Genomic DNA, 19,454 nt, shown 5'->3' on the forward strand with positions numbered 1-19,454 from the left:
TAGCTACCGCTGCTCATTGGGGGTGGTTTAGTTATGTCTGCAGGACAGCTCTCTCTCATTGGCATAACGCAGATAGTGAGAGATTTTACAGCAGCGCAGCTGCATCGGTACAGCTGTGCCACTGTAAGGTCTCTAGTGTAGACATAGCCTTAGGCTGCAGTCAAACCTGAAGTTATTGTTGTCAGATGAAGAAACTGAAACCCTAAAACACTAATGGCCGTGACATTATATTGTGTAATTCAAAATATTACGTATCAGAGGGGTAGTCGTGTTAGTCTGTATCCATAAAAAAAACGAGGAGTCCAGTGGCACCTTAAAGACTAACAGATTTATTTGGGCATAAGCTTTCGTGGGTAAAAAAACCACTTCTTCAGATGCATGTAAATTGCATCTGAAGAATGTAAATGCATGTAAATATACAACAACAGTAAATTGCTTTGGCTACTGTCTGAAAAGTGAGTTATAAGTGATTTTTGGGAAATACTTTTAAAAAATATTTCCTAAACTGCATGTAACTTCTAGACCTATAGTCCCAAAACTTGTTTAAAAATTCTGCTGGGGATCACTTTTTTCCAGATCCTTCTCTTCTTGGCAGCTATAGACCCAAGCATACTAAAGTAAGTAAAGCAAATAAAATTGTATGTGAATTTGTCTGTGTTTTGGATTGTGTGGAATAGAAAAGCATGTGGGATTTCTGTTGAAGGTGCCTGAGTGAAATCAAGTATTCAACTTCTTCATCTCGTTGTTTGTTGCTGTATATTGGACCATTACTTAAATATAGATACAGTTTTTTTAATTGTACTATAAAGCGTTGTCAAAACATTCTGCACAAACAAACTGTTAACACTATGGACATAAACTCATAGTAAATAATCATGTTCTGCAGTTATAGAACCCAATTTTTATTTATAGTAAAGTCACTTTCACTTTATGATGCCAGAGTGAGTCAAGGCGCTTTAAAGTGGGTACGAAACTATATTTACATTCGCTTCAAGAGGATCTCTTGTATCACCAAAGCATTGGTGTAAATGAGAGCCGGGCCCACATTGTTTTGTTTTTTGTTTTGTTTTGTTACTTCAAATGTTTGGCTCTTGTGTTTATTCTCAAGTTTTGTCTTTCCTTTCTCAGCTAGCTGCTTTTCACATGTTCTCAGTTGGGATGGAGGGGCTTGTTTATCTCACCCACCTGATAGACGTGTGAAATGAGATGTAACTTGTTTATCCTTTTTTTCCTAATTTTTGTTTTTCCTGAAATACCCTGGAAATTTTATTAGCAGACTGTAGACCGTTAATTATTGTGCGTGTGCCCTATTAGATTTCCTAATGGCTGGCAAGAGAGATGTTGCAGGGAGGGAGAAGGAAAGCGAATGAAAAGGATAAAACTTTGGTTCAGGCCAAACATTCTTGCCAGCCTCTCAACTTTCACTACGTAGGACTGCAGTTTTATGTAGCATGTAAATCTAATCTATTGCGCTGCTTCTGGATTGTTCCATAGTGATAAGTGATAAACTGTACAGAGAGCTTCTAAATATGCTTTTATGATGGATGTTTTAATTCAGATCCATTTTTCTCAAATGGGGAAGAAGATACTAGCGGCAGTCATTGTTTGGAACACATAGATAACACAGATACAGATTAAATTCATCACTCTCCTGATGCCTTTAAAGCATTCCTGGTTCCAAAAAAAAAATACAGGCAAAAGGGAATATACGTTTTATGATGCTAAAAATAATTGTATAGCTCTAAACTAGATGTTGTTATTGTGTAGAGGAAGAGGACCTGAGAATTACTATGGTGTAATGTAGCTGTTAAGGGGAAATCATTATTAAATTTAATAAAGCAGATGATATTTGGGCATGGCTGTTTGTCTGTGTGTTTAATCTGAAGATTACATTTGACGGAATTCTAATTTTGTAGCAAACATCAGCTGCCTCTTTTAAAATTATTAGGTGAATTAGCTCATGGGGCCAAAATGTTAGGACTCTCCTGCTTTTATTTGTTAATTTAGGTCTGTGCGGTGTGACTGGGGCATTAAACTTTGGTTAAAGTTCACCTTCAAATATTGTCTTGTACGTGGGGTCAGATACAGTCCTGCCTTTCAGAGGGTTTCCTGCCTAGCATGAAGAATCCCATGGAATATTGAGTTCCTGTACGTGCGTGGTGTAAAATAAGAAATCAATTTTTTTTCTCCCACAGGAGACAGGAAGCTTTAAAGGGCCAATGGCTTAAAGCTTTAGTCAAGGTTACATTTGAATAAGGCTATGATGAATCTCTTTGTAGGAATATATGAGAACAGATTGAATTTTGATTCTAAAATGCTATTTTTGTATAAGTGGGCATGGCAAACAAGATGAGACGTGCCTGTTCCCCATAGCTGGAAAACGTACATCCTTATCCTCCCCACATATTTGTCATGGAGCCTTTTTTGGTGTCTCTGCCCCACATATTTGTCATGGAGCCTTTTTTGGTGTCTCTGCCATGTCCAAAGATCTCCCTTATGGGGCTGAAGCAGTATCTAGAGATCAAGAATTTGGCCCTAGTTGATGGGACCAGCAGGGAGTGAGATGCTGGATCAAGAGGCAGAATAGTAAAGGTTTGTCACAGTGGGACACCTTTCGTGAAATTTAAGGAATATAGCAACCCTTCTAATCCGTTGCATTGCTTACACATTTTCATTAGCAGCAAACCCCATTACTCAAGTGTGCAAGGTGTAACTTGCCTTAGCATTTTACAAGCTTAGAGAAAAAAACCCATGCAAATGCACTGTATGGGTGTATATTCAGCTTTTTAAAGGCTCATAACTTGGGCAAATAGAGAACTACTTCCAGTGGAAATCTCCAAAGTCTCTTTTCACTAGAACCTGCAAGGCACTTTCTTCAGTGAGGGCTGTTTCAGATTTTTGCCTCTAATTTTTTTCAGCTCTGTAGCTGATCCAAAAAAACTGCAAAAAATTCTTTTATAATGGGGAAAATGTTGTCTCCCTCTGGACCATCATCTTGTTTGATAATCCAATATAGCTGAAGAGCTTTTCCTGAGACTAAAAAGTCCCTGTTGCAGAAACCAATCCTGGAAAATTTTCAGCCCGAAAGGTGAAAACTTCAAAAGATATCAGTGACTGAAACAGGGGGTTAGCATAGAATGCAATCTTAATTATGGGGGGTGCTGCCGTTCCCATCGTATGTTATATGCAAATCTCTGTAAATAATTGTCTATGAGTATTGCTTAATACAGACAAGTCTAATTTTTAAACTTGTTTACATACCGAAAAAAGTGGAAAGTGTACATCTCTGCTCCCTGTTAGCTTATGCACAGGCATATCCAAGGCACTTCTTATATATTGTTTGAAGTTCTGCTGCTGTTTTTTCTCTGACAGATTATCAGGTCTCATCATGGGAAAGACTTAGATGGCTCTTCTGACAGCTGTGATGAGCACCCGATCTCGGGTACTGCTGCTAGGCAATTTCATTCTGCTAGTTCATTAATACGTTCAGCACCCTCCTCATTGCAGAAACATTCCACAAGTCCTGTACTAAACCGTTCTTACTCTTAGAGAAAGGTAAAGGCTTGTTTTCATTTGTTGTCTGTGAAATTTTAGAGAATTGCAATAGTGAATAACAGTTATGTTTGCATAACTGTAGGTTGACTGTTTGGGGTTATACAGGCTAAAATGACTGTGGATTTCCTGTTACTTTATGTAGTCATTTGAACTGTTGTCATAGGATCACACGTACAAAACTTAGAGTGTCAATCTTCTCTCATCTGCGTTAGTACAGCCCAACTGACACGGGTCCCAAAATCACGGCAATAAAGATCTCTTCTCCAATTGCATGTTTTGAATATTTGGTACAACTCAGTCCAAGTTTTGACTCTGAAGTCTATTATATATCTCAAGCAAAATGCTAATATTCCAAAGACTAACTTAAAAATCAGGAACTTAAATGTGGTGATTGCATTGGTAAAGTATTCTGAAGGTGTTTTCAACTTTTTACTTCTGATTGTTTTTCAACCCCATATTGTTTGTTTTTATATCTATACAATTACAGCTTCTTTGTATATATAGAAACTTTACTTTAGGGTTTTCTTTTTAAAATATGTACCAATATAGTTTTAGTGGGGCATATGTGGGCTGGATTTAAAATCCTTGTGAGAGTTTAGTTGGTGTCTCCTTACTTATTGACCTCTACCTGGACACTTTTACAGCGTCCTGAATACTGTAACTGAGAGATGAATGTGTATGTGTGTTAATGTTTCTCTTTTTTCTCCTTGTTTATTTGATAACTCTCTGTGTGTAATTAAGGTCACTATGCCACCCTAACCGATTTTACCCCCTATTCTTTTGTGTGGGTCTTTCACAGGCAGTAGACAGGAGAGAGCAACACTTTGAAATCAACCTTTAGCTTTTTTTTTGCATGGTACTCAGCTTTGCCAGTCCAGCTCAAAATCAGGTCAACATCTTGCTGTTTCACTTTACAGGTCTTTCCCCAGCAGAGATTCAGAATTGTGTCCAATGATGTCGTGTTCCATTCCTATCAGTAGAGGGGACCAGTGTTGTTAATAAATACCACTGTTTCCTTACTTGAGATCCAAGACTTTTTAAAAATGTAAATGTTTAAAAGAAATCTTTTGGCAGGAGCAACATCATAAACTAAGAAAGCAAAGAGGCAGGAGCAATGAAAACGTAGTCTAAATCTGACCTTAATATTAGTATGCTAAACATACTAAGGTTTTAAAAGAAATATTACTATAAGTTACATTGAAGTTGGCAAACATGTAGCCAGGGTCAGCTTTTCGAAATGTATAAATACCATTGTTTAAATCACCTAACTCTGTCGAACGTCAGTATTGCTGAAAGCATAACACAATACTCTAGACAAGAATGGAGCCTAGGCTATATAGTGCTAGTCAGCACATAGCAATAGCAAAACTTTGCTAAATTGGTGTGAAGTGAGTATCCTTCATGATATTACTTCCCCAGAGCCCCACTGTTCCTGTTTCTTGCATAACTATGCAGTCCCAGAACCTTTTCGAGCAAAATATGGGAAGGGGTGGGGAGAGGGTTTGCATAATTCCCATGAATCCTGCATTGCATAGCCCAACGATATAAATACTGGGCCCTTTCTAATAGTCCCTCGGTTCCTGCCTGCCAGCCAGAGTGGTCGTAAAACTGCTCCCTTTTTCTATTTGATAAATAAATCAAATAGTAAATAGTTAGATTGTTGGGCTAAGGCTGAAAAGTGTGCTTGTTATTTTAAAGTTTTGTCTGTTTTATTTTTCTCAATTTTTAGGTCGCTTTGTGTCATTGTCTTAGAGAGGTCTAAGACAATGGGTTTAAGACAGGAGTGGGCAAACTTGACCTGAGGGCCACATCGGGTTTCTGAAATTGTATGGTGGGCCAGTTAGGGGAGGCTGTGCCAGGCATGGCCCAGCTACCACCCCTATCTAACTCCCCCGCTTCTCGCCCCCTGATGCCCCCCCCGACTCCAGCCCCATCCAGCCCACTTGTCCCCTGTCTCTGACTGTCCTCAGACCCCTCAGCCCGCGACTGCCCCCTGCTGCCCTATCCAACCCCCCCTCTCATTCTTGACTGCCTCCCTCCCCTGGAATTCTGCCCCATCCACCCCACCCAGTCCCCGATCACCCCCAGAACTCCTGCCCCCGACTGCCCCCCTTGCTGTCCCATTCCAACCCCCACTCTTTCCTGACTGCTCCCCTGGAACCTCTGCCCCCATTCAACCCCCCCTGTTCCCTGCCCTCTGACTGCCCCGACCCCTATCTACACCTCTGCTCCCTGACCACCACCACCCCAAACTCCCCTTCCCTCTATCTAATCCCTCCACTCCGTGCCCCCTTACCGCACTGCCTGGAGCACCGGTGGCTGGTGCCGCTACAGCCACGCCGCCCGGAGCACCGGTGGCTGGCGCCGTTACAGCCATGCTGCCCAGAGCACCAGGACAGGGAGTGGCGCCGCCCTGCTGGAGTCAGCCACACCACCGCGCAGCACAGAGACCGGGTGAGACCACGGCTCTGCAGCTGCGCTGCCCCAGGAGCTCACAGCCCTGTGGCCCAGAGCATAGTGCTGCCAGCACAGTGAGCTGAGGCTGTAGGGGAGGGGCCGGGGGCTAGCCTCCCAGGCCAGGAGATCAGGGGAAGGGCAGGAGGGTTTCGCGAGCCATAGTTGGCCCACCTCTGGTTTAAGAGGTGGTGTTCTTTCCTCAGATCTGCTTTATATAGATCTGTAATGTGCCCTTTATACCTTGGGGAAGTGCATTCCACTAAGCAGGGATAGACCATTATTTTTTGTCAAGGTATAGTCAAGGTCCAGACTCCAGAGAAAATAATAATTAAAAAATGATAATAAGTAAACGAACAAATTTTGGGGGTCCACTCAAAAGTACTTGGCAGTCTGGATTTGGCCTGCAGTCTGCCTATTGACTACCACTTCGCTAAAGGCTGTGAGTCTCGAAAAGGGCCCAAAAGCATTGTAAGACTTTGGTCCAGAACTTGCTTTTGAAAGAGGCTCCAGTAGCGTGCATGTCCAGGTGGTTTTCTCCTATGAAAGTATCACTCTTCCCCCTGCACCACCATCTCCCCAAGCACAAGTAATTTGGCAGCTAAGCCTTGCTAGATGATAAAGCCTGATGCAAATCTCAAGTGAAATCATCCCCTTGTTTGGGATTCCTTTACAAGCATTGAAATGGGTTCACCAGCTAAAGATCTAAGTTCTTTGGTTGGAGCTTGAGAAAAGAATGCACAGTCATGATACTTGGTCATTTCTGGTGTGCTGAGAGACAAATTGGGCTTGAGAATCATGCATCCAGTTTGAAGTAATCCTTTTTTACACCTACAACTGGCAGGTGTGAAAACTCCCTAACTGCTATTTTCAGTCTGAAAGGTGTGGAGCATCATGAGTGGTCACTCCTGCCCTCAGGTGCGTGTGTGATTCCTGCCAGGGGGGGAACGCTGGAACATGGATTCATTTGCTACAAGTCAGAACAACAAACCACAATCAGGTTTTGCTTGAGAACAGTCAAAGATCTATGTGTAGGACTCCTTTCTTTTGCATTGCCAAGAGAGTCTCCTTTTCCTCCTTTCTTCTGTTTTCTCTCATTTCCAGAGTACTGGGAAAGTTTTGGCAGCATAGAGTTGGATGATCTTAGTTAATCCAATATGGGTCCAGTTGATCATGTATGTCCTGGCTCCATTGAAATCTATGGAAGTTTTGCCTTCGATTTCAATGGAGTCATGCTTTCATCCCAGGTTCTTGGCTTCTAGCTTTGTCCCTAGGTTGTTTATTCACTCTCTCCCTGAGTCAAGATCCCCTGTCCCAGCAGGGTAATGCATCTGGACTTCAAGGTCCTTCGTCTCATGTTATAAAGATGTCTTAAAATGGAGTCCAGAAAGCCTCCTCCACTAGAAAGCCGAATGCTGGTAAATATAACTGTTTTTAAAAGTTTGCTCACCATAGAGGCTGTGATCTGGTTTCCTGTCCAGTTCCAATTTATTTAGACTTTCTTCTCTCTCTGTTATCAAAGCTGTTCTTAGGTAAGCATCTGCAGTTTCCATCTGCTATTACTGCTTATGTTGGCCCTGAACCTAATCCTGTGAAAAGGTGCTCTGGCTTTGTCTGTTCTCCGGTGAAAAACTTCTTTAAAAGTCATACAAACTTGTACAGTCCTATTCAGGAACCTACTCAACTTTGGGACTTGGTATTAAGTAAACTCATGGGAGGATGTTTGAGCTTTTAGGGTCTTGCTCTCATCATTGCTTTTCAGTGAAGATCTCCTATTTTGTCACAGTTGACTTGGCCAGGAGGGTTTGAGTTACAGGCCTTGATGATCTATCACCTTATACCGTATTCCACTACTTTACCCTAATCTAGACTAATTTATATCTGACTTTTCATCTCAATCACTGATATCTCTGTCTGTCTCTTTCACAATGCCCCATAATGATGCTGAGGAGGTGAAGTTGAACACCATGGATGTCAAGAGCACTGGCTTCTACTTAAACAGGACTAAGCCATTTCAGAAGTCAGACAATTTATGGTCTCTGGAGAAGAATTTGAGGATCAACCACCTGAGCTCAAAGACTGTCACAATGGATAAGAAAATGCATCCAGTTATGATATATGTACCAAGTGTGCCTGAATTCTTAAGGGTTCGATCAACAAGGGCATTCCAAAGTTGATGGTGTATACATGCAGTGTACCCTTATATGAAATTTGTGGGACTGCTACCTAGAGGTCAGTTCACACCTATGAATCACTGTTCTCTTGACACCGCAGCCAGAGCAAATGATGGTATTAAAGGACATTATTTAAGACTCCCCTCCTTAGAAGGTGATTGGCTAGCCTTCATGCTTTAAATTAAACAAGTTTACTTCTCAGCAAGTTTCAGAGTAGGAGCCGCGTTAGTCTGTTTCCGTAAAAAGAACAGGAGTCCTTGTAGCACCTTAGAGACTAACAAATTTATCAGCAAGAGCTCCTGTTCTCTGTGTGCCTCCATAGAGCTACCTCTTTTCTGGTTCAGAGCCCAGCTCTGTACAGGGCTTCTAGGGGTGGAAAGGAACTGAGGGACCATTAGAAGGGATGATGCATTCCCTGTCTACAGAATTTAGCACTCGAGGAATTGAATGCACCCACCAGCTACTGCTGAAAACAATTATGTACTGCCATAGTATGAGTTTTAGTACTTGTCTACACTTTAAAAAAAATGTGGTCGTTGTAGCTATTCCTTCACAGTTAAACCAGCAAAATCAGTATAATCTGGGAGCAGCGATATCAGTATAAAGGTGCTTATACCAGTATAGTTTCTTGTGATTTGGAAACTGAAATCAGCTATGTACTATAAACCATATAGCTTTTATTGGTATAGCTATATCTACAGGAGGGCTTTTACTGCCATGTCAGCAAAAAAAAATCACACCTCTTACTGACATAATTATGCCAGTAAGACCAATCCTTACAGCATCTCTCTGTGTTGGCAATACATGCTGAGAACAGGTTATTTTTGGTAAGTAGCCACTTCCTATCCTTTAACTGGGAATAAAGTATTTCTTCTGGTTACCATGAGTACTGCAAAGATACAAAGTATCCAAGTTCTATCTATTTTAGAATTAAGTATACCTGTATTTTGTTTTTCTGGATGATCTGATCTCATGTTACATGGGTAGTTTCTCAACGATTCTTTTAGCTGCTTGTCTGGTTATAGTTATCTAAGGAGTTATTCTTTTTTTTTTCTTTTCTGTCTTGCAATAGAGCTCTCCAATTGTGAATCTGCTACTACAGTACTTTATTGATTTCTGTTCTGTGATTGTTTGTCCTTCCATGTAGTTTCTTCTCAGCATGAAGTTTCTGCTTTGAAGTTGATAAATTCTTCATGGAGGCCACATGCACACATTTACACACACAGTTGGAAGGTGTGCTGGTGGGGAACGGGTTATACCTGATGCAACGTTTTGCAGTAAGCTTGCGTTAACTCTGTTATCCAAGATGGTGTAGGTTTTCTTGCTATGTGCAAATGAATGTTTGGATTGTCTGATATTTGAAAATACCTATTTATTATAAGTTGAGCATTGTAAGCTGGTGTTTAAATAGTATACACACATCTGTTTGAATTTCTAGTAGTCTGTTTCCATCCTAGTGGATGTCTGAGAATTGTATTCATCTGTATTATAACACCCAGACTTGATACTTTTTTTGAGCTAAGGTAAATGTTGTCTGTTAGCATGACTTTAAAAAAAATCCTTACCTCATAAAAGAAAATAAATGTCTTTAGTCACATTCCAAGGGAAAATAGTTTTGTACCTTAGATCATACTTGACATAGCATCTTTGAAATGAATGATGAGAACTTCTCTGATCTGGCTTTTTCTAGGTCAGTGAGCTATACTTTCAAAGTGTTTATACAATCTATTGGAATCAATAAACAATTTAAACTGATGTAACTGCAGAATGTTTGCAAGTCCCAGGGAAAATTGGAAGTATGACAAAATACAGCTATAGAAGTTTATCAGGGCAAACAGCCATTGAAATGAAATGACTTTTCCTCCAACATTGCAATAGAATACTGACACCTTATTCACATAAATAAGTAGCTAGTGGTTTTTAAAATGCATTATAGTGGTTTTGTTCAACTGAAAATCCTTTATTTATATTTTAAGAAGCTGTGCTCTGAAAGCCATTTTATAAATATCTCCAATAGGACTTATCACATATTAGATGGTTTCAATTTAGATTATGGGTGTTACATTTTCTGGCATCATTTTATTTTTGGATGAGTTGATTGGTGTAAATATTAACATTGACTTAAAATGTGGATTAGGCTTTATAGTTATTACTGAAATTAGACAGTAAAGATACTGGCAAAACTAATTAAAAAGGAGCTGATACTGTTTTAATCATACTTAAGGTTTTGATTTTTGTAAATTAAGTTCAGGGCTTATGTGATCAACAAACATTTCTTATACCACAGTGCAGACTAGTGGATTGTTCAGTAATGCCACTGACGAAATGCATATAGCTTTTGCACTAAATACATAGTCTTCTGCTATGGTATATGGATACATCTCATGTGTGTGACTAAAATAGCAAATATGGTTTTATATTTTCCAAGATAAAGCATCTGACCCCAATGGATATTTATAAACATAAAATCAGTAACAGTGCTTTGAAATCCTCCAAACAAACTTTAGCCACTTTATTTCCTATTTCAAAAAAGCAAATACTATAAATTACAGCAACATGTCTGACCTCTGTTTCCAGTATTAAACAACACAAGCAAATCTGACAAACTGAAATTGCTGCATACATGAGACACAGTGCCATGCTCTCATGGACTGTTTCATTTGTGGCAATAGGAGCTGGCACACTTGAATTGCTTGCAAATCTACATTTTTTACATGCACAAGTTCAGCACCAATTTACCCAGTGCTAGGGTTTGAAATTAGTGACCAGAAGTTGGAAGATCACATTACTAACCCTGCTCTTCTTTTTTTTTTTTTCCTGGGGTGGGGGAAGGAGGAAGTTTATTTCATTCTTACCTGCTCTAATGTCAGAGCATTTCAGCAGAGCTGCAGGTTTCTAGCAATTTATTGGATAATAATACAATGTATTCCTTCTAATGTTCAGACCTAATTCAGTTATATGACGAAAATGCAGAATCTAGCCCTCTCACTCATAATTTCTCTGATGTCAGATCAATTAAGAAAAGTCAACAGCCCATTCTGCCTTTTTCTAAGAATGGTTATTGAAAATCTGTTACTCTGACAAGATTTGTTTTGTTTTTAGATTCTTTTTGAAGAACAAAAGAGTCATTTGGACTACTCATACACACTGCTAGGTTTTAAAGTCACTGTAACCATTCCAGAAAAAGACATTGTCTGGCTTAATGAAAAAAAATCTTCTCAGTGATGGTCAAAGAGCAAACAAAATCTTAAACTATATAAGGAATCTGAAAATATGCCGATATATAAATCAGTGATAACCCTCACCTGGATGACTGTGTGAATTCTATGCATTCTCTCTCCAAAGGGAGATGATAGAAACAGGAGGGGGTCAAAAATGGATGACAAATGATTTAGATGCATGGAAATATTCTGTAGGAGGATAGGTTGAAAAGATTGGGACTGTTTACAGGGAAGATATGGAGGCATATCAAATAATGAATAGTATAGAACGGGTAAAATGGAGGAAAGAACAGGAATCTTGAAGTAGAACACTTATGGAATAACCTGCCCGTATTTGGAGTTGCTCAGTTAAAGGTTGGTTATTCTCTGAAGCATGAGAACCTAAAGCTTCTGATGTGATCTAAACTCTCATTGTCATCTTTCTCGCCACTTCCCTTTTGGGGGTTGACGGTTTTGAGTCTTCTTCCAGAACTCATGATCATACATGAGGCTGTTGTGCAGATTGGCCTTTCTGAGGTCTGTTGATATCTGGTCAATGTGCAGTGCCTATAGTCTTCCCCTGGATCATCATCTGTGCAGAACCCTGAAAGAGCCATCCTACTGATGTAGCTGTCTGATCTCTGCTTGATATGCCCATACCAATGTAGACAGTCTCCCTCAACTTGTCTTCTCTTGGAGAAACCCCACATTAGGCTCCTTACAACCTCATTTTGTTTCCTTTCATAGAATGTCCAACCATTTCATAGAATCTTAGGATTGGAAGAGACCTCAGGAGGTCATCCGATCCAATCCCCTGTTCAAAGCAGGACCAACACCAACTAAATCATCCCAGCCAAAGCTTTGTCAAGCGGGGCCTTAACCTCTAAGGATGGAGATTCCACTAAGTAACCCATTCCAGTGCTTCACCACCCTGCTTGTGAAATAGATTTTCCTAATATCCAACCTAGACCTCCCTCACTGTAACTTGAGACCATTGTTTCTTGTTCTGTCTTTGACCATCTCAGTGTCTTAATTTCTGTGGTGGAGAGCATACTGATTTCCTTTCTTGTGGCTGGTCGGGTCTCTGTTCCATATGTTAAGATGAATCGAATTACAGTTTTAGATACTCTGCCTTTTAACATCATTGAGGTCAGCTGCTGCCACTTGCACCACAGAGCTTTAGGGTAGTGGCAGGCATTACTCAGGGGGGAATCATCATCCTAGGAACGACCGTACTGGGGTCAGACCAATGGTCCAGCTAGCCCACTCTCCTGTTTTCCAACAGTAGCCAGTGCCAGGTGCTTCAGAGGGAATGAACAGAACAGGCAGTCATGGAGTGTTCCATCCCATTTTTCATTCCCAGCATTTGGCAGTCAGAGGCTAGGGACACTCAGAGCATGGGCTTGTCTCCCTGACCATCTTGTCTAATAGCCACTGATGCACCAGTCCTCCAGGAACTTGTCTAATTCTTTTTTGAACCCTGTTATAGTTTTAGCCTTCACAACATCCACTGGCATTGAGTTCCCCAGGTTTACTCTGCATTGTGTGAAAAATTACTTTCTTTTGTTTGTTTTAAAGCTGCTGCCTATTAATTCCATGGGGTGACCCCTGGTTTTTGTGTTATCATGAGCCATTGATCCTAGATATTTAATCACTTTCCCTCTTCTAAGCTCTCTGCATATATAATCTTTGAAGGAGGAGGACTCACCAGAAATTATCCTAGCCTTGATCTTACCAACATTCACTTGAAGTGCAACACTCAAACATGTTGCCATTGTTCAGAGCTGGCTTGCAGAGTCTCTCAATCTTTCACATATATCACCAAGTCATCAGCAAACAGCAGGTTCCAAGGCACCTCCCTTTGTATATTCTCACTTGTCACATCTGTGACAACCACAAACAAAAAGGGGCTCAAAACTGACCTGTGTCATAGGCCAACATTTACTGGAAAATCTCTACTGTGGCCCCATTCAATTTGACTATGGTAGTCACTCTGTCATACGTATCCTGGATAAGACAGGATATCCTTCTGGGACACCCTTCTTTTACACACTATACCGAACTGTTTCTTATAGTACATGATTATACGCCAAGACCAGACTCAATTGCCATCTTTTTTTCTCTGAACTTCTCCGTGGGGATTCATAGTGCACATATGGCATCAATTGTGCTCCTTCCTGGCATGAATCCAGCCTGATCCTTCCAAATTTCAAGCATTCCACATAGACACTTTTCAATAATCTTCTTCCATACTTTCACAGCAGGTGATATCCGCTTAATTGGTTGATAATTAGCACACAATGTAATATCTCCTTTATGTTTAAAAATAGGCACCTCAAAGCTTTCACGCCATTCATCCAGCATTTTCCCTTTCTTAAGAATATAATTAAACAAATGTATAAGATACTTTCCCATTTCCCAGTGATTCATCTCACCCACTAATACTTCATCTGGCCCAAGTACTTTGCCCTTTTTCATTTTCTTAAGGGCCTCTGTAGCCTCTTCCTTCTGTATGCAATCTATCAGGCCCCGATTCAGCATACATGTTCTTAGTTCCTCCCTTGGGTTCTCCTCATTCATCACTCTTTCACAGTAATCACTCCAAACTTTGTTGATTAAGGAATATTGCAAATAAATGGAGAATTATTCATTTCTAGTGTAAGCAAACTTGTTCACGTCTCTCAACATTTTCTCTCTTGCCTTGGCAGGTCTTTTGATGATCTTTTCTCCCTCATGTCCTCCTAGTTGGTTATATCACACATCACAGGCCACACTTTTAGCCCCCACAAGACTTGTTTGGCTGCTTTGTTTGCCTCCATGTATGCCATCTTATCTCTCCTCAAGCCACTGACCAAACATTTTGTTTTTGAAGGTTACTCTTTTTCACCCCCAAAAGATTCTTTAACTTGAGGAGTCCACCACCCAAATCTCCCTTCATATCCTTTTTGGCATTGGTTTCATCATTTCTAGGACTTCATGTGCCATTTCTAACAGTTTGCTTTCATTGGAATCAGTTGTCCTCCACCCATCCCGGTGTGTAGTCAGGAAGTCTATGCATTACTCTTTGTTTGAAGGTTTTCTCATTCCCATCTTTAAATTGGCATCATTTAGGCCTTGCTGGTGTCCAGGGGGCTCAGACATTTCTGCCTTCTGGAGTCCATAAGGAGAAGTCTGTGCTGTCTGACAGTGCGCCCTCTGGGTATTACCTTACCATTATTTGTGATCTATCTAAGAAATCATTTTGGGACTTATCCTCCACTGGCACAAATTGTGAAATGGCTTTCCCTCTTCTGCAAGTGCAGTCACCAATTCCAATGCTAGACAAGTCTGTAGAACCTTTTCCTCCCTTAAAAGTTCATGGTTTCAGTGCCTTATGGCTTGCTTCATATCCAGCCTTGTCAGTTCAAATGTGTGCATTTTAGATCTGTTTCAGTAAATGTTTTCTCATTGGGTGGTATGTTTCCAATAAGGCACAGCAACTTATCAAGAAACTTCTCCTTTGATCCTCTCCTAACTGTGGTGCACATCAACTTAATATAGATAATGACATCTTCCCAACACAATTTAACATCCATTAGTCAGTCCAACCTTCTGGTAATCTCTATCATATGCCTGTGAATGGTTTCATCTGGAACAACTTCCAACACTATTTCAGGAAGTTTAATTCCCTGAGTAATGAATTTTGTAACCATCCACCAGCATCTTGGCATCTACAACTTTCCCTATGATCTCTTGTATACATATCATGTTAACATTCGCCTCATTTTCAGACCTCTCATAGTTCCAGATTTCCTCCAGTGACTGTTCTATGTTCCAATTTGCACGTCTGCTTACTCGCTTGCTGCTTTAACTTTTTAGCAGCCTTTTCCCAGTTACAGTAGTCAAACAAGGGTTCTGTACATAGCTTGCAGGGAACATCTTAGCTCTCTGGGGTACTTGACATAGATGTCAGTTCACATGAGCTTGTCTGCTGGATAAGCGTTGTAGGTCAGCTATCCAAACCTGCGACCTTTGGCTTGAAATTGGAGTTTCCCTTCTCCTAGGTAAAGCTGCCTACCAAGGGTGACAAGCTCCACCTGCCCTGGAAATACCTTTTGGGTGTTTTTATAAACATATTTAATCATCATCCTTCCTTCTTTGCAAACTCTTGGTCAGCAACTGTGCCTGAGTAATCAATAATAATTATAGGCTGGGCTGGTAGCCCTGCTTATTATTAAGGTTGCCCAACATGTCCCATAAGACACTATTTTCAGTAATTTATAACTTTACCAGAATTCAACTGTTTGGGCTGAAATTTTCCATGCTGGGTGTGTGCCTCAGGCTGATTTTGGTTTTGAAAATTTCAGCCAAAATGATTCTCTCGGTTCTGAGAGAGAGGCTAGTGAAAGGTACATTTTATCCATGTTTAAGAATTCAAGTGCCCTTTTCTTTAAACAGCTCTAGCATCTCTCTGCTTTTGAGCAGGGACCTGAAATTTCTCAGGTTATGGCCCTGTGTTGTCCACATTAAAATCGCCCCAAATTTGGCCAATTTGTAAGCCATTGAAAAATTGCACACATGCTCAGTAGAGACTTCTTAAACTGGGACTTGCTGGACAAAGAGACTGGAGCTAGGAGTCAGTGTGGGTGGATGCTGGGGAAAGTAATGGGGGAGGAGGCATGGGGAAGACTGATGGAATGAGGAGCCTGAGAGTAGGGACTGGGAGCTACTGTGTGGGGAGCAGAGAGAGAGCTCAGACATGGAGCTGGAAAGGGGGAAGGTGGAGCTGGCTGGGCAGGTGACGGCTTGGGAGGAGAGATCTGTGAAACCTGCTGGCAAAGGTCCCATACCGCTCTCCTGCTGGTCCACACAGAGGTTGACACCTACTGTTGCTATCAGTTACTCCATTAGCTCAAGCAGCAGAGGACTGTGTAATGGATCTAAAGGTTCCATCCCTGCTAATATGATGCAACATGGTAGAATCCTGGGTTTTTTTTAGTTGGCTATTTTAAAAATTGAGGAAATTACACACAGAAAAACTGTTAAAAGTACATTTTTGAAATTGTGGCTATATTTTCCCAATGCCCTCCTTCGAAAGGGTTCTTTAGCTCAGTGATACTCAGACTGAGGCTCAGGAGCTGCAAGTGGCTCGTTGCAGCACACGATATCAAAACGCTGTGTGATTTAATTATTAACCAATCTAAGTTATTAAGCAATCAGGATGCTTTTTCTATGTTATTAACTGATTGCAGTTGATAAAATAATAATACTTGGTCAGTCATTTTGCTGTGAGAATATTATATACACCTCTACCCTGATATAAAGCTGTCCTCGGGAGCCAAAAAATCTTACCGTGTTATAGGTGAAACCGCATTATATCAAACTTGCTTTGATCTGCTGGAGTGTGCAGCCCAGCCCCTTCCCTCCCCCCAGAGCGCTGCTTTACCATGTTATATCCAAGTTTGTGTTATATCAGGTCACGATATATAGGGGTAGAGGGTGTGTGTGTGTGTGTGTGTGTGTGTATATATATATATACATACTTATATATAATATGCCAAGTATTTCCCCTGTTGTACTGCTTAAATATGAATATATAGTAAATGAAACAATGAATTCACACTTCTATGGCTCTTTTGGGTAATGTTGATGGCTAATTTGGCTCCTGAATACCACCAAGGTCTGAGTATCACTACTTTAGCTCTATCTCAGAGGAGGAGGAGAGGATTGAACTTTAACTGTCTATACATTCCAAATAGAAAGTAATAATTTGTGTTTCTTAATTTAAAAAAACTTCACAGGAAAAAGTGTGGCCGTCTTTAAACTAAGGATATTTCTTATTTTTTCCCCCCTTTCCTACAGATTTAACTTTGGTTGGTCTACACCAGCAAATGGAGAAGAGATCCATAAACGAGTGAAAAACATTTTAAGGACACACAGTGCGAGGCAAAGGCTAACATTTGTAAGTTTTATGTTTACAAGCTAAAAACATTATTTGCCACAAAATATTTAAGGAAAAAAGTGTGCCTCCTATAGGTTTTGTGTAATAAAGGGTTTCTTTTCTGTGGAAGTCATGGACAGTGTGGCAGGCACTAGGCAGCCTTTATGGATGAGGTTGTGGGTAACTCCCTCCACAGAGCATTGCGGGATAGTGACATTGTGTTAATCTTTACATTTCTCTCTCCTGCTCCAATTTAAAATAAACTTAGTAGAAATGTGTTATGTGACTTCAGAAAGCTTAATTCCCAAGTGCCTGAATGTCACCTAGCCGGAGATGCTGTATTCAGCTGTTTTGTACAGGTATCTTTATTCCTCAGATGCATGTTATTTTTTCTTCATTACCTGACCTTCTATGAATGGTGGAGGAAGAGTGTGCTATTTATGTAAATAAGAAGTTTATGCCCTAGATCAGCATATTTCATTCTTCTCTCAGTTAGAACTTAAGGGCATGTGTAGTCAGTTAAGTGAACCAATATTCCAGTGTGTCTGAGTCCTGGAAACATAGACAGAGATTTTTTAAAAAGTTAAGCTTCTACAGCCATAAAAACAATTCTGCTCTGAAAATGATTTTGTAAAATTGGCATACTGAGATTCCATTTTTGTGTCTTGGTGACTCTAGGTCAAATCAATTTACAAGTAAAAAGGTTTTATCATAATTGCCTAACTCAACCTGGAATCTGAAAGTCAATATGTGTTCATTCTGGCTCATGGTCCCCCAACAATAATTCTGTAGCTGAAATGCAATTAACAGTGCTGCTGATCTGTAACCTAGGCTGGAATCCAAGTCACTCTCCTATAGCTGTGTTGGATAGTCAGCAGTAATGAGAGTAAAAACACTAGTAAAACTCAAATTGGAACAGATCTACACAGTAGTGATCATACTTAAGTGTTTTCATCCATGGAACTTAAAGGGTTTACGAAAGAGAGCTAGTGTTAGAGAGGGGGAAACTGAGGTGCAGAATGGTGAAGTGAGTTGCTCAGGTCACCCAGTAGGTCAGTGGCACACCTGGGAATAGAAACTGATCTCCTAACTAGTTGTGCCACCCTATCCAAAGACAAGAAGGACTCTCTTCTTTTTTCATAACACTCTTTAGAGTAGAACTGCACTTAAAAAAACCTCAAATCTATGTAGCCAGAAATCTCTTTAGTCTGAACCTATTTCCAGAAGTTTCAAGTTGTTTTAGTTCATCTATGTCCTTTTGTGCTCTGTTGACAGGTTAAACAGTATGACAATCTGTTAACGCTTTTGTGATGTTCCATTTAGTCCAATAATTCCCTTCTTGAAGCTCTGCCATTGTATGGGGTGAATACTGTAGAGAAGTTTCCCTTCGTGAGATCTCTTATCTCCAAAGCACAGACTTCTCTTGTCGCTCCACCTGTGCATGCAACATAGCTGAGGGTGAGCAAAGCATGTTATATGCCAGACCAGCTTACTGCAGCACTGTAAACCATTCTTTACTAAATCGTAAACCATTCTTTACTGAGAACTTCACAAATACATCTTCAGCACTCTGGCACAAATAGCAATTATACCCGTACGCAGGTTTCACTGTGTGTATGGATAGATTAATGGAGTATGGAAAAAACCAAGACACAGTACACTGAATTGGAAGACCAGGGACAAGGAGGCGTTATCAGTCCTTTCAAAGGTTGATTTGAGATGTTGGTTCTATCACACTTTTTTTTGTCACTGAACATGAAAACAAGCCTCCTTCCTTCCCTCATCTTTATCCTCTACATTCTCTCAATATTAATATTAATATTAATGTTTTTCTCCCATCATGAAAATCTTACTGAATTCCAAGTACTGTATCATACTTTCCCTCCTCTCTTGATGATATGGACAATTCCTTCCTTCCAACTCTCTCTTTGACACCTTGTAGACTAACTTTCTGTAGAGTCAAGTGGCAAAACCACTCTTGCTAAAGAAACCCATGATAATATCTTGGCAAGATCTAATGGTTTTAGCTCTCTCTTCACCTTTGAAAGGACTGATAACGCCTCCTTGTCCCTGGTCTTCCAATTCAATGTATCGTGTCTTGGTTTTTCTCCTTCCTTTCTAATTAGCTCTGTAGTCTATGGCACTATCTTC

The 19,454-nt window shown here is 40.4% G+C and overlaps 1 protein-coding gene across 5 annotated transcripts in view; it reads left to right on the forward strand.

Annotated features, from left to right (window-relative positions):
• Nucleotides 1-19,454, forward strand: part of SPATA6 (spermatogenesis associated 6) — a 64,911-nt gene that overhangs the window by 23,534 nt on the left and 21,923 nt on the right. For 3 of the 5 annotated variants that reach the window (XM_030572730.1, XM_030572731.1, XM_030572733.1), the window contains one exon: nt 577-617. In XM_030572730.1, the coding sequence (XP_030428590.1) occupies nt 577-617 (41 nt within the window). Of the gene's footprint in view, nt 1-576; nt 618-3,372; nt 3,556-17,224; nt 17,314-19,454 lie in introns of those variants that run through there. The other 2 variants (XM_030572732.1, XM_030572734.1) reach the window with 2 other exon arrangements.

This window comes from Gopherus evgoodei, chromosome 8 (genome assembly GCF_007399415.2).
Source record: "Gopherus evgoodei ecotype Sinaloan lineage chromosome 8, rGopEvg1_v1.p, whole genome shotgun sequence".
NCBI lineage: Eukaryota > Metazoa > Chordata > Testudines > Testudinidae > Gopherus > Gopherus evgoodei.